Raw genomic sequence first — 16,998 nt, 5'->3', positions numbered from 1 at the left:
TATACTATTTAACACAGTTTCTTACCTTAAAATTGACATTTAACCAAAAATAGACCAAAAGTGTGTACTTTTAAAAACTTGAAGGAAATTTAGAAAACTTGCCTAAAACATTTAGCAACTCTGTTGATCTTATTTTATTGAGTTTTAAGTAAACTACAAGTTGCTTTTTACAAATTTAAAATTCAAAACAATTTTAGATATATTTAAGGTAAATAACTTCATTCCAAAAAATGCTATAAAGTTAATAAAATATTTCTATAATATTAACTCCTTATCTTTCTTGAAGAACTATCTAACCATCCTTAGGAAACGGTAAAATAATAGCTGATAAAACAAAAAATTTTGAAATAGTTAAACTATAAACATTGTGTAACTTCAAGCAAAATTAAATAATCTTAATAGATTTTAACAACTGTTATAAGTTTGGTAAATGATAAAGTCAGAAAATAATGAAAAACCGGTTTGCTTACCATAGGATTTGAGGAACTTAAATATCAAAAATATAACAACAATATTTTTGTTTCTAATCTAACGTTTAAGTTCTAATACTATTTAAATGTAGGTTAGCTTTAAATTTTGATGATAGAACTTTTTGAAATCTAAAGTTTTACGTAGAATATTTAGTTTATAACTTTTCTGAAAGAAATTTTTTATTTTAAAAAAAGCTTTATAGAAAACTCTCGAATTAAATTGAAGAATAGTATGAATTTCAAGTTTATAAATATGTAACAAATATATTAAATATAATCTTGATTATAATGATATAGAACATAGGTTTTAAAAAATCACATTTAAAAAAACCTAGTTTGTTATTAGAAAAAGCATATCGATTTTAGACAATAAAATATTAGAAGATTTTATTATACACTTAGAAAAATAGTCTTTAAAGTTTTTCATGCTATTAGATATAGAGAGCTAAAGCAGAGTTTAAAATACTGTACCAATAATCAATGCTGATTTAGATTTTATTTTCTGTTTTTGAAAAGATTATATATAAAAATAAACACTAATTAATGTTTTTTTAAAACTATAGTAACAAGTTGTACTTAAATAAAAAAAAACATCCAAAACCAAAAAATTTTAACTTTGAAAGATTTACTAGCTTTGATAAATTTATAACATTTAAAAAAAAATTATAGCAAATATTTATTTAAAAAACAAATTCATACAAAAACTTGGTTTATAAAGTTTAAACACTGTTGAATTAAATAATTTGTAAAAACAAACAAATAATTTTTTTTTCTAAAAATGAGAAAAATTAAGAATAAAATTTCAATAAATAAATGTAAGTTTAAACATGTTTTTTGACAATATTTTATTTAGAAGATACACATAAATCAAATTTATATAACAAAATATTACTTTGCTTAACTTTTCAGTTGTTTACTAAGAAATGAAAAGTTTTAAATGCAGCTTATATAATTAAAAGGTTATCAATGTAAAAGTGATCATAATGAGCAGAGGGTAATTAATAGTGATGTACCGGACTCACTATCCGGGTCCGGCCGGATTCTAATTTGTAAAAAAAGCCCGGATTCTTTTCCGGCCGGATTCTAATTTGAAAAAAAAGTCCGGATCCTAACAGAGATCCGGCCGGACCCGGATCCAGTTAGTAAAAAAGAGAATACTGAAAAGTATTTTTTCAAAATAAACCCTGTGTAAATTAATAAGAGTCATTTTTGTCAGTTAAAATTAAACACCTACCGTGATTGGCTCATTTTGTACACGTGACTAATTTACATTTTTTACATTTAAACTATGAAATAAACATTTCAGAAATGCAACTCTTTACATATGTTGTAAAATTGAAAACTTTGGAATGAATACTTGCATTATTTCTTGTTTAAAGTTGAGCTCAGAGAATATTTAGAGTTAATACGATTGAATGTACGAGCCAATGAGAATCATATGACAAAATGTTTCAAACTAAATACTGATGCAACAAAACATCAGAACATGACAGACAGTTTGTATGTAAGCAGTTAGTTAGTTTGGTGTGCAGCTTGAAGCAACAAAATATCTTGAACTTTTTAGTGAATGCCTATTGTAAGTAGTGTTTTGTTTTAAAAGTGAATATTTCAACTGGTGTTTAATTGTTTAAATATTTAAGCCAGGTTTATAGTTTAATAGTTTATTAAAAACTTTACAGTTTCTTGTTTACTAAAAGTTTTATTTAATTTTTAGTTTATTGTTTTAAGTCTTTTGATATAGATTTAAATAGCTTCCAGTTTTTAAAGTGTTACTAAAGTAATTAATCATTTTGTATATGCTAGTATTTCTTGTTGTGTTTTATATAAAAGATTCATCACTCAAAACTGTCGTGTATGATTATAGAAAGTAGTCTCAGTTAAAATTTAGTATTTGTTAGGTATTAATTAAATAAGGTAGGATTTAATTATGATGGTTAGTGCTAATAAGTTAAGTGTACCACAATCAGTCCACAACTTTACTATTAAATTGTCAACCTTTGCTAGCTGTTCTACTGATTATTAGATTAAAGTAATTTTTTCAGTTTTTAAAAACCTCATTCTGACTCAGGCTTGTTTATACTCACTCTAGCTATTTTTATTGACTTAAACAGTGGCAACCCTGCTAGTTTGAAATTTTAGAAAATTTTGGACTGCCTCAGGCTAGTTTAGTTTTTTATAAAAACTCAGGCTAGTTTTCTTTTAAATTTTGAATGAATTTGAGCTGATCGAGTTTTCAATATTTTGTAACTTTCTAGTGTATTTTCTTCAAGAACTTGATTTCAGATTTTTAATTGTAAATAACACCTAAATTTGTAAACCTTGTGGCTAGCTGTTTTACTTATTCTTAGATTAAAGTTCTTTTTTTTTAGTTTTTAAAAACCTCATTTTGACTCAGGTTAGTTTATACTAGTAATGTACCGGACTCACTATCCGGGTCCGGGTCCGGACGGATATTGCCATTTTTGTCTGATATCCGGATCCGGCCGGATTCTAATTTGAAAAAAAAGTCCGAATCCGGTTCCGGCCGGATTCTAATTTGAAAAAAAAGTCCGGATCCGGTTCCGGCCGGACTCTAATTTGAAAAAAAACTCCGGATCCGGTTCCGGCCGGATTCTAATTTGAAAAAAAAGTCCGGATCCGGGTCCGGTACATCACTAGTAATTAACAATACATAAGTAGTTTTAATTACAATGAAACTAAAAATAAGTAAGTTATACGTAACAATTTATAAAACTATTTTTGAAAACATTGAAAGAGTATCTTATTTATCATCAAAACTGACAGTTATTTTTGTATATAGACCATTGATTAGACCTGGTGGCAAAAATCAGATATCAGAATATAAAAAAGTACGGTAGTTTAACAGTTTAAGTGCTTCTGTAAAGATAGTTATGTCGGTATGACTTTAAGGCAATTTGGTAAAAGGATAAAAGAACAAATCCTAAAAAATGTTGATGAATTTTATAAAATGAGTATAGTTTTTTAATGATAAAAAAACACTCAAAAAATTTGGTTCTAGGGAGTGGGGATGCGTGGTAATTTTCTTAGGTGGTGCAGAAAAAAAACCCTATTAATTTAATTTGTTAGATGAGAACTTTTTCTAATACAATTACATTAAATAGCTAATGCATCCTAGGAAATATTAAAAAAAAAAAACTTTTCAAAAATTAAATTCAAAAAAAAAATTATTGAAGAAAATATTATTTTAACGAATGAGTTAAAACTGAAAATTAAATTAAATATAAGTGCTTAATTTTTTTTTTTTTGACTAAGTTAAAAGACTTAAAAAAGTGTGCTAGCTTACTTATGCATATTAATTTTTAAGAAGGCTCTAAAGTTAAAACTAAAAGCAGCTTACAATTTAGACAACATAAAAATGTATAATATCAAAAAATACAGCTACTATAATAATATTTCTATTAGCTTCAACGTTATTTAGATAAAAAAAGATTAAACACCAAAATTAAAACAATATTGAAACTAATATTTAACTAAACAAAAAAAAAAAGAAATGTTAATGAGACTTGGCAAGTAAATTAAAAAGTCTACAAACAAAGGAGTTTTGTTTACAAATTAAAACTTTTAAATGAAAAATTTACTTAACTCAGTAAAGAAAGTATATCTTTTTTACTAATGAATATTAAAAAAAAGAATGAGTCTAAACTTAAAAATAGAGTTAAATTATGATGTTGAATTTGATAAAGTTAAAAACACAAAAGCAAACTAATGAATATAATAATGAAAAGCAAATAAGCAAACTAATGAATATAAAATTTTACAAAGTCTCTAACGTTAAAACTAAAAATAGCTTACAATTTAAATTAAAACAAATGGGTAGCTGTCTAAATTGCACGAGCGTAAAAAATTGCACGAGGGGACAAAATTGCATGAGTTCACGAAATTGCACGAAAATACTTTTGGACGAGGGAATAAAATTGCACGAACATACTTTTGCACGAAGGGTCACTTTTACGCCAAGACACTTTTGCACAAGCAGAAGATTTTGCACGGGTTATTTATTTTTATTAGTTTAATTTTTAATCTTTTTTACTATTACTGTAACTCCGAACCCTTACCCTCGGTCGGTAAGTTTTTTTTTTCAATTTTTTTTTTTATTATATTTTTTTTAGTTTTTTGTTTTTATATATTTTTTCTATCACTGTAACCTGTAACATCTTACCTATGTTCGGGCGTTTTTTTTTCATTATCATTATAATTTTTATATTTTTATTTTTATTAGTTACTTTTTTTTTACTATCATTGATTTGTTACCCCTAACCCTCGGTCAGTATTTTTTTTTTTTCTTTTTTTTTATTGAATTATATTTCAGTTTTTTTTACTGTTTATTTTCTATTAATTTTTTTACTTAATTTTTAACTCACGTTCAAAGTGTAACTCGTGCAAAATTGACCCTTAGTGCAAAATCATCTTCGTGCAATTTTGTTCCCTCGTGCAATTTTTGCTTTGTGCAAATTTGGCTTTGTACAATTTAGTCCCCTCGTGCAACTTAGTAACCTCGTGCATTTTTGTCTTCGTGCAATTTAGACCCGTTCTTAAAAAAAAGATTATATCAAAAAATACAGGTACTATAACAGTATTTCTTTTAGTTTCATAGTTACTTAAAAAATAAAGGATTAAACACCAAACTAAAAATGATCTTTTTATTAATGCATAGCTTAACAAAAATAAAAGCCTAATGAAACTTTGAAAGTCAATCAAAAAGTCATCAAACAAAGAAATATTAGGTACAAATTTAAACTTTTTTTAATTTTAAGGTGGTGTAATTGCGGCAGTGCAACACTCCACTTGACGCCCCTGGTCCTAGGACTTGGTGCACGAAGAACCTTACGGTTATCAAGTCGTACTCTATGGATACTTTCTAATGTCTTGTCCAGGACAGGAAATATACAAAAAATAAATCTTAAAGAGTAGTAAATGCTTCAAAAAATCTGCTATTGCAGAACACCTAGTTAATAACCTTGATTATGCAACTAATTATAGTTTGAAAATATTTTAGATTAATAACAACCTGTTATAGAATTTTTGATTTAATTAAGCTTAAGCTGATACGTATTTAATAAGAATTCCTAAGTTGTGTAAATGTAAAGTTTTTAATTCTGTTTCAATATTTTAATAAAAAGTTTTATATATTTTACGTATATTTTATATATATTTAGTTTCATTGTAATTAAAACTACTTATGTATTGTTATAACCTTAATTGATATTACTACTTTTACATTGATTATCTTTTGATTGTATAAGCTGGATTTGAAACTTTATATTAATTGCTTAGTAAAAAAGTAAAGAGTTAGGCACGAAATATATTTTGTTAAGAAAATTTGATTTATGTGTATCTTTGAAATAAAATAGATCTAGAAAGGCTTTATTTTGTTATAAAAAGTGATTCTAAGTGTAAAAATTTTTTGATTAAAGGTAATTTAAAAAAGCTTCTTTAAGTTTTGTTTCTACAAAAAAACAGATACCGATGATATAAATACAAGCCTTTTAAAAAAACATATATAACTTTATGCTCTAATAATAAAATATAGTTGAAAATGTTACCTGATAATACTTTTTAGATTATTTCACTTGAACTCTTGTCTACTTTTGTGATAAAATTTTGTGCTAAAGTAGGAAAAACAATTTTTTAACATTTATAATTTATATGAACAAGCTCATGTTTTTAATTTGAGTAGCTTATTCTATAAAAGAAATGTGGTGGTAAATGGTCTTTGAATATTAGGTAGTTAGTTTCAGGGGTGTGTCACTGTCTAGACTTTTTTTTTTCTGAAAGGATGATTAATTTTTGTACAATAGTAAAGTGTTTTTTTTTGTAACTTTAAATAAAACACTTTAGAAAGTTTCAGAATTGTCTACTACATAAAATTCCTGAGGTACACAAAAATGTTTAAACTTAAAACAGTTTCAAACTAACAGTAATGTTAAATTAAAAAAGTCGTTAAATTCTTTAATATTTAGAAAAACAATCTGAATATAAACCTGAGTCTTTAATTAATTAAAATAAAAAAAGTTGTTTGTATTATGAGGCTAACATGTATAGAGAAGTCTTTTATACATTAGTAACTTAAAACAAAATAGTAGTTATTAGTTCATTGAACGAAAAAAATACGCTCAAAATATTTGGTCTTAGAACCCAGTGCACGAAGAATTTTTCAGTTATCGAGTCGTACACAACGAAATACGGATACCTATTAACGTTTTGTCCAGGAGTAATCAAATTTAGTAATTAACTTGCCTTATAATAGAAAAAAAAGTATTCAATGATATTTAAATAGATACTTAATCAAACAGTTTCAGTTAAAGTAGTTTAGATAAGAATCAAATTCAAATCAAAAATAAATATATTTCTTAAAACAAATTTATAGCAGACAAAAACATTTATTTTACAATTTGCTAAAAAATAAGTTGTAAAATTGCAGTCTTTTTAATGTTGCAAAGTTAAAAACTATATGTGATTTTTTTAAAGTTTTCTAAAATAAGAAACCCTTAGAATTGTAAAATTGATTAAAAGATATTTTTTTTAAGTATTTTTGATTGGCTATTTTCAAATGAAAAGCTTCCTTTTTCAAATGTGATCCATTCGTATTTAAAAAATCTTATGCAGTATGTACTATGTATACTTTTTACTTACAAAAACACTTATATAACTGTGTCATTTTTCAAGAAAATCTAAAAGATCCAAAAACTTGATACCAAAAATCTAAGAGATCAGTATGAATATTTTTTCAACTATTCTAAATCAAAATCATATTTAATATTTTTTTTATCAAGTTTTTTTTTTTAGTGATGGCACAGGAAACCAGTCAAAACGCGCCCCTAGTTAATGTACTAAATAATCTCTCTAAAGGCCTTGCCTTCTACTTTGTTTAAGTACCAAAGATTTTATTGGTTATTCTAATCTAGGGGTGGGCAACGTTTTTTAACCAACGGGCCGGATTCGAAAATATTAAGTCTTTTGCGGGCCGGAGCATTTCGAATTAGTGATTTACCGGATTTAGCCAAAAAATGACTTTTTAAATCAGAATCTGACTGGATACTAATTTTAAGTCGAGATCTAGATCCGGTAGGATTCTAATTTAAATAAAAGTTTTGGATCCGGCCGGAATCTAATTTTATGGATACAGTTAATCTCTTTTTTGAATCCTTAAAATTCACAAAACTTTCTCAAGTCTGACAACTTAAGATGTAGATTGAGACGTGTCAGATGTTTAAATAATGTCTATAACTAGAATTGACATTGAAATTGACAAAGGTACGTATGCAAAATATCGTATACTTAAAAAAATACTTTGCTTGGGGTAATTTGACTAAGATATTCCAAATAAGTTAGAACAACACAAAATATTAGGATAAAATTGTTGTGTATTTAAAAGTACAAATTAATTTATTAAGTCATTTTTTAGCAATTTTTAAAGTCAAATTTTTACAGTTTTGGTTTGTAAAAGTTTAAAAAAAGTTTTATTGTATTATTGACCCTTTGCGGACCTGTCACTTTGCTTGCGGGCCGGTCATTTTCATTTGTGGGCTAGATCCCATTAAATTCTAAAAAACGATCGGGAACCGGTCATTTTCACTCTGCGGGCCGGATCCGGCCCGCGGGCCGTACGTTGCCCACCCCTATTCTAATCGTTATTTACTTTTTTTTTCCATATAAGGGAAAGTTATAATTTTAAACTTCAAAATCTGTTGATATAGAAGCTTAATTGTGCAAACAATCAGTTTTATAGTTTATTGTGTTAATATTATATTTTGGGTCTTCAACTTTTTTTTTTTTCGATATGGCCAAAAATGTTGTTATAGTTTATTGAATAAAAAGGAAAAAATAATTTGCTCAAAAATTTCAACTACTTATTAGTTTTATTAATTACTGTATTTGCATACCTACACTACTAATCCACACTAGTTGTATGATTAAAACAAACTTTTGGACCATACTACTGGAGCAAAGCAACTGTGGTCAACCTCAAATTTTTTCATGCTATTCAGTATCATCTAACAAACTTGCAAATTTAACATCTCATTAAACTTCAGAATACCAGTTTTCACAAACAAGGAATTTTTTGGAGTCAGTGCAGGCAAATGACAAATATATCTTACAATTCTTATTTAAATACTAAAAGTTTTATTTAAACATCAGTCTCAAACTCTACCCCTTGCAACAATAGATGCTTTTTTGGGAGTGGCCTCAAATGACAACTAGCAGCACCACCCCAAGCAGATATAAATACTGATTATGTAGATAAAACAAACTGTAATAAACCATTTCTAAGTTACTATATTCAAAAAGTATCTCAATTTTGACATCATAAAACAATTTCTTGAAAATTTCAAGTGCCTTCCTAATTAATTTACCACACCTAGATTTAAGTATTTTCACTCTACTCAATCACAATACCATTTACCTTAACATTTATTTCACTCTGTTTTGCATTTTTTTAAACAGCAAAACTTTTGCCTTTTAATAGTTAATAAACAATCTATTCTTACACAGTTAGTCATCAATTTTCCTCAACTCCATACATAACTTATATCAAAATTAACATTGTCAGCAATGTCATTGTTGGTATCTTAAGCAAGCATCATGTGCAACAATTTAACATTTGTACACAAGAAACAACAATGGACACAAACAAATACCCTTAGGGAATTCCAACATTCAAAATTTCAAGCTCAGAAACAGTAGACTAACTTTTAAATAATTTTCAATAAAGTTCATCATTAAGCATTTTATATTATAACATTAAAGTTTTGATACTAAAATTTTATTATTAAATGTACTAAAGGAATTTGAAAAATCTAAAAAACAAAGAGTAGTTTATTATTTTTTTTCACACCTGCCTCTACTAATTTCTCAACAATCTGATTTACTGCTAACTAAGTTATACTTCATTTTTAAACCCATTTTGTTTGTATTGCAATAAATCATTTGAAAAAGTATAACTAATCAGTCTTTCACGCACTAATTTCTCATAAGTTTTCAAAAATGAATAGAAGAGATTTTAATCTATAATTATTAACTTCCTCTACTTTGTGCTACTAAACCTAAGTTTTATAGTAAAAACTTTTAATTTTTTAGATATTTTGTAAAATTATATACAATTGAATAATAGTAATGAGCTTAGAAGGTATTGAAAACTTAGTTCACAAGCGAAAAAGTGAGTTTGAAGCTGCTACTGAACTTCAAATAGCAACTTTTAAACTTGAATTTGAAAAAGAGAAAAAGAAAAACTTGGAACTAAGTTCTAATTTTAAAATGTTAAAAGCAGACTTTAAATACAACTTGAAGGTAAACAAAAAATCAAGTTAAAAAAATATTGAAGTCATTTTGTAACTTCAAAAAAAAGACATTATTTTTCATTTTGTTTAAGTTAAAAGTATTAAAGTATATATAACTTTCTTATAATATTTATTTTTCCTATATTTATGTTAAAATATTAATACAACCAATTTTGTAAAAAGTTGCAATAAGTATGTATATTTAACTTGCTATAACTTAATTCAGAATGTTTTTATAGCTTTTACAAGAAAGAGATGAAGAGCTTGCGGCAGTTGAAGTTTCATACAAAAAATTAAAAGTTTGTCATACTTTTTTACATAAACAGAATAGAAACAGATAAAAAACATATATGAAACAATAAAAATTTATTTGTTGAACAAATTTTTAAATTTTAGCACAAATTTTACATTTAGTAAAAGGCTTTATTTATTACATCTGGCTAGTTACAGATAGTAGGTTACAAATCTCTGATATACTTCAGTACCATAAGTTTTATTAAAGTATTTTTTAAATAGACTGTTGAAAACAAATTGATGCAAGAAGTTGATAGTTTAACAACCAAAGTAAATCAAATAAATCAAAATTTAGAGAATGAAAAAACAGATAAGGAAGAAATTCAAGTTATTTTAACAAATCAACTTAACCAACTTAAAGCAACTTTTGTTATACAAAAGGCTGAAAAGGTAAATTAATAATTTTATAGAGATAAAATATTCTGATATGTGTCATTGAACACAGGTTATACGATCATGTTTATTTCCATTTTAAAAAATTATACTTTAACTAAAAATTTGAACATAACTAACTCATTTTCGAAAAAAGTTTATTAATTAATTTAGTTTAGCGCATTCTCAGACTAATATTGCTAAAATCTATCTATACTGTATGTAATTTTAGTTATATACAATGAATTTGAAAAGTCTAGCTAAAAATAGTTACATCATAAAATATAAAAGTCTGTTTAGAAAACGTTTAAAATAGAATTGAGTTATACTAAGCTAATTTGAAGTAATTTATAAGACAAAATTGCTAAAACAAAAACATTTAAAATTGTACAAACTTTTACCTGAAACTAAATTAAATAAAAAGCACATTCACAAAATACTGCAACAATAATACTACTAAAAACAAGCTATTTATAAAGTTTTAAATTGTAAAAATCTCTTTGTTTGCAAATTTTTGGCTCGCGAGTTCTAATAAACAAAGATTCTAGAACTGATAGATGGTAGGTGTTTCTAGCTCGGGATAGAATTTCGAACCTGTTATTCAGGTAGTTCTTGGCACAAACAGGGTTGTTGAGGAGGTGCTGATGAATAGATGACTGTTCACCTTTAGACTTCACGTTGTCATCAAAAATAAACTTTTTTAGCTTTTTTTGTGACATGCTGCTCTTGCCTGACGTGGAAACGTTTAGATGTTTGACCTACGTAGTCATTTTAGTTCTGCAATGACATTTAGATATGTATACTACATTACTCAAAGCATGGGTAGGTGTGGCACCTTCACAATTCCGTTAGGCTGGTGGTTGGTGTTGTACACAGCAAGTAGCAAAACGCTGTTAAAGGGGATTTTATAGCTAATGAAGCTTGCTTAGCCAGTCTTATTGAGTTTTCACCCATATAAGGAAGGCGGAGGAAGACTGGGCAAGGATGTGGGCCAAAAGAGGGTAAGCGGTTCATTTTGGACTGAGTTGCCTTAATTGTCTTCTTGATGACTGTTTTGGGGTAACCTAGTGAGAGAAAAAAATTATAAATGCTGTCAAATTCTAGATCCAAACAGTCAGCCGTGCAAATTTTAATATCTCTTTTGGTTATACATTGTATGATCTTCAATTTTTGTTTGGTGGGACAAAACTAATTCCAGGAAATGTATTGTGGACTAAAATTTTTATTTCTGAACACAGAAGTAGAAAATGTGTTGTTGCTGTTTCTAAAAATCTTAATGTCTAATAAGTTATTTTTTCCGGAAACTTCTTCTTCAACGGTAAAGACTATGCATTTGTGCATCTTATTTAGCAAAGTAAAAAAGTTATTGACAATGTTTTTTAAAGTAAAAATAGCAAAACCATCACCAACATACCTATAATACACAAGTGGCTTACTGTTATCTAATGAAAGAGATTGTGGCGAGAACTACCTGGATAATAGGTTCGAAATTCTATCCCAAGCTAGTAACACCTACCATCTATCAGTTCTAGAATCTTTGTTTATTAGAACTCGCGAGCAAAAAATTTTTTATCAAAGAGAATTTTACAATTTAAAACTTTATAAATAGCTTGTTTTTAGTAGTATTATTGTTGTTGTATTTTGTATTGTGCTTTTTATTTAATTTAGTTTCAAGTAAAAGTTTGTACTATTTTAAATGTTTTGTTTTAGCAATTTTGTCTTATAAATTAATTCAAATTAGCTTAGTATATCTCAGTTCTATTTTAAACTTTTTCTAAACAGACTTTTATACTTTATGATGTAACTATTCTTAGCTAGACTTTTCAAATTCATTGTATATAACTAAAATTACACTACAGTATTAATAGTTTATAGTAATATTATTATGAGGATGCCCTAAACGAAAATAATTAATTAACTTTTTTCGAAAATGAGTGAGTTATGTTTAAATTTTTTAGTTAAAACCAGTATCAAAACCAAACTAATCAAAAATTAGACTTTATTTAAAAAATTTTAAATTATTTATTGTAGGCGAAGAAAATATTACTTGATATAACTTTTTTTTTCATTTAGATCAAGTTTTCATTTTAAATTAAAGTAGGTGTTTTATACATTTTAAGAAATTTTTTTTATGAAAAACATATTTAAAACTTCATTTTAAATATAAACTTTATTTAGTCTTAAACTCACCAAATACTTTATATTAATTTAGTAAAACTATTAACAGGGTTTGTGCGCGTCAGGCTAAGTCAGGCTAAATCTTTTTTTTTTTTTTAAAGTTGAAAAATGTCAGGGTAAATCAGTTTTTTATTTAAAAATTTGAGAATCTCAGTTTTTATCAGTTCAATTGTTTCAATATTTTTGATTAAAAAAAATTGAGAAATCTTTTTAAGATCAAATTGAGATATCAACTTATTTCTAAATAAAGATTTACTTATTTAAGACAAAATCAGTCAGTATTTGTAAAAATAAATGCTTAAAATCTTTTGTTGAATCTCTAAATTTTTTTTAAGAATCTTCATTAATATGTTTTGAGTAGATTATATACGTCATGGTTATGACAAATCATGAAAAAATACAGTTTAAACATTACAGTTTAGTTCAAACTTGGCTGTTTGTTTGAATTTGTTTACATCAGCTATGTTTTTCAGAGCTTAGTTAGTTGAACTGTTTTAATTTCTAATTTAAAGGCTTTATACCAAATACTTTTTAGATTAAAACTGTTAGCAGTTTATTCATATAGTTTACTGATTGTTTAAAGTTATTAGAGATATTCTCAACACTAAAACTTAGTTTTAAGATATAAGTTCTAAGTTTTGTGGGAGTATAAATTTTAGGTACAATTCATTTTTCTTTACAAAAACAAAATATTAAGGGTTTTTTTAAATTCAAGTGTCAGCTTTTTAAATCTGATACAACATCAACAACTACTGTATTTATTTAGAGTTTAGGATTTATAATTATGTATCAATTTAAATACTAGTCAAAATACAATAATTTTTAAACTAGTACTTAAATTATAGTACTATACAATAATTTTTTTAAGTAAACAATTTTTACTTATTTTAATACTCGTGTTATTTTAGCGTTTCATTTTTAATTTTATTAAAACACACAGTGCTCATCTTTTTTTACAAATCTTCTGGTTATAATATTTTTACTTAGTGTAATTAAAATGAACAATTGTGTTTAGTGATATATTTTAAATTTTCAAACTAGAACTTTATTAGATATGACACTTATTTTAAAATTTATCACTGAATTTGTTATGTTAAGGGTATAGGAGGGGGGTTCAATCACCTTTTTCACAATTTAGTCTTATGTTAATGAGTTGTAACTAAGCTATGAGTTGCTTTTTGCAGATTTTTAAAGCTCAAAATATTTTTAAGATAAAGCTGGTTGAAGTCAAAGACTACAATATTACTAATCAAGACCCCCCAATACTTAAAATGACTTTTTAAGGGAATTTTCCTCATTTTAAAAAAATGTCAGGCTAAATTGGTCTCAGTCAGGCTAAATGAAAAAAATTTCGCGCACAAACCCTGTATTAAGGGCATAGGGGAGAGGTAAAACACTTTTTTTCGAAATTTGATCTTATTGTACATAGTTTTTACTAAGCTACAAGATGATTTTTACAGATTAAAAAAATTGAAAATAATTTTTAAGATATAGCCCGTCAAAGTTGGAGGCAGCAATAGGATCCTTATGGGGTGGGCAAACTAAAACGGCAAAAATAGACTATTTCACTACAAATCTATCTTCTCCTACGTTGTTTGAGATAACTACCTCTAAATTTTAGGAAGTGTTTCTTGATATATTTAGAAAATTCTGTCGGAAAGAATTAAAAGAAAAATAAAAATTAAAAATTTTATATAAAAAATAAACAAAAAAAACCGTCTTTTTTTTTGTTTTTTTGTTATAATTTTTTTATTATGTAATTAAAAAAAATTTTGTTCAGATAGAATTTTTTGAATATTGCAAGGAAAATTTCCTGAAAATTTGAGTAAGTTATCTTAAAAAACGTAGGAGAAGATAGATTTTTAGTGATTTCTAGTTATTTGCTGCTTTAGTTTGCGCCTCCCATAAGGATCCTATTGCTGCCTTGACTTTGACCGGCTATATCTTAAAAATTTTTTTGAATTTTTATAATCTGTAAAAAGCGCTTAAATTTTTATAACCTGTAAAAAGCGCTTAGATTTTTAATTTATATTTTCAAAACAAAAAACTTAATTTGAAGCTAAGAAATTTAAAATCAATTCTTGTAATATACATGGTACTTAGTTGAAATACCATTTAATTAAAGTGATTGATAAACACTTTGCTATCGAGTTTACAGATTTTTCCTAATTTCTTATGTAAGTTTTAAGGGCATAGGGGGAAAATTACCTTTTTCACAATTTGATCTTATTTTATTGAGTTTTAACTAGGCTACAAGTTGCTTTTTACAGATTTTTAAAACTAATTTTTTTTTTGAGATACAGCCTGTCAAAGTCGGAGACTACAATAGGTTTTTTATGGAGGGCGGAAACTAAAACGGCAAATAACTAGAAATATCTAAAATCTATCTCCACCTACGTTTTTTGAGATAACTACTTCAAACATTCAGGAAATGTTCCTTGCAAAAAACTTATTTTTGTTTAATTTTTTTTATAAAATTCAGTTTTAAAATTTTTTAGATGTTGTTCCGGCAGAATTTTTTAAATATTGCAAGGAACATTTCCTGAAAGTTTGAGGTAGTTATCTCAAAAAACGTAGGAGAAGATAGATTTTTAGTGAAATAGTCTTTTTTTGCCATTTTTGTTTGTGCCTCCCATAAGGAACCAAATGTTACTTCCAACTTTGACCTGCTTTATCTCAAAAATTATTATGAACTTTTAAAGTCTGTAAAAAGTATCTTGTAGCTTATTAAAACTTTATAAAATAAGATTAAATTTTGAAAAAAGTTATTGAACCTCCCCCGCCTCCTATGCATTTAAATATTTACATTATTATTAACATTAAAAAGCAACAAAAGTTTCAAAGACAATATTGTGTACTAGAAAATAAAAACTCTTTAGTATTTCAGCAATAAATAACAGTTTCTTTTTTGTACTTAAGTTTTCATAAGCCTCATGTATTTTAAAATTTTTGTACTATCAAAACTTGAGAAAAGCAGAACCATTTTTTTAAAGTTTATTTAAAAAAAAATGTTGTGCATTTAAGTTATAAAGTATATATAATATAATTAAAACTAATGTAATTGTTCCTTTAAAAATAGGAAAAAAATATAGATGAACTACAGAGCAAATTAGAATCAATAAAAAGAGTAAAAAAATTAGAAGTTTGTAATTTGCAAAATGAAATAATTAACCAACGAACAGAGTTACTTTATTCTTTCGAAGATGAAATTAAATGCATGGAAAACAAGGTTTATAATCTTTCAGTTTTATCATTTAATTTTTTTTCTGTATAACTGTTGTGTTTACTTACTTCTCATTCTAAACAGTGTATAGAGTTTGCAATTCTTGGCATATGGGTAAAAAAAATTACAACTTGATATTTATTGTAGAGTTTTCACTAAGCTTTTTACAGCTCTTTGGTATTCAAAATATTTTAGAGATTTAGCCTGTTTAAGTCAGAAAATTCAAAATGTTCTTTCAGAGTAGGGACTAAAACATTTAATAAATAAAAATACTATGATTTTATCTCCTACGTTTTTTGGAACAAATAACTCAAGTTTTCAGGAAATGTTACTTGCAATATTTAGAAAAATCTGTTAGAAAAAGTTTTAAATTTCTCACTAAAATTTTATTACTTTTAAAACTAAACAAAAAAATTACTTTGCTTTTTGGTTATAAAGTTTCAATGTTTCACACATATAAATTGTTAAAACAGACTTTTCTAGGTGTGTTTAATTTATTGGAAAAAGAATTATTACAGCATCTTTTTAATGTTATAGTACTTCACACAGATTTTAACCTAAAACTTGGCTAACCAAAAATAGATCCAAAAACGTGTACTTTTAAACCCTGGTAGAAACATCTCAAAAATTTTTGGCAGCCCTGAATTGTGTAAAGTCATAAAAATGATTTACTTAATCTTAGATTTTATTAACAACTTTATCTTCAGGTAGCATTTAAAAATTTGTCATTGCTAAAACTTACTTAGTAAATTTTTAGACTATAGTTTGTACGTTGGTGTTATATAAAGTATCTAAACATTTTATTATAAAAGGTTTTATATTTTTGTAAAACAGGTTTTTTTTTCTCTAATGTATATATTTTATTGTAATAATAATACTATCTACAACAAGTAGTTTTCTAGCCTCCAACATCTGTGCACATTAATTTGCTGTAGAAAAAATGTCCGTACACTAACTACTTTACTAAGTAGACATATTTAAAAATAACTACTTATACTAAAGTAAAGTTGTTTTTATTGTAAAACTTTTACACTGCACAAAATAACACATAATGTATTCGTATTTGGAAATATTTTTACTACTCTTTAAAATTTTTATATATAAGTGGTTAATTTTCTAAGCATACTATCAAATATCTGTAGAAAAGTGTCTTAGAGTCTTC

At 26.0% G+C, this 16,998-nt stretch overlaps 1 protein-coding gene across 1 annotated transcript in view; it reads left to right on the top strand.

The window, feature by feature from the left end:
- Nucleotides 1–15,709: 15,709 nt before the first annotated feature.
- The window catches only part of LOC145841387 (uncharacterized), a 47,090-nt gene continuing 45,801 nt past the window's right edge, over nucleotides 15,710–16,998 (top strand). Inside the window, exon 1 of the mRNA XM_082948748.1 lies at nucleotides 15,710–15,842. Within this exon, the coding sequence (XP_082804874.1) occupies nucleotides 15,831–15,842 (12 nt within the window). The 5' untranslated portion in view covers nucleotides 15,710–15,830. The remainder of the gene's footprint in view (nucleotides 15,843–16,998) is intronic.

The sequence above is a fragment of the Thalia democratica genome, chromosome 7 (assembly GCF_965202585.1).
Source record: "Thalia democratica chromosome 7, ktThaDemo2.hap1.1, whole genome shotgun sequence".
In the NCBI taxonomy this organism is placed as follows: domain Eukaryota; kingdom Metazoa; phylum Chordata; class Thaliacea; order Salpida; family Salpidae; genus Thalia; species Thalia democratica.
This window is presented reverse-complemented; position numbering and strand designations above follow the sequence as displayed.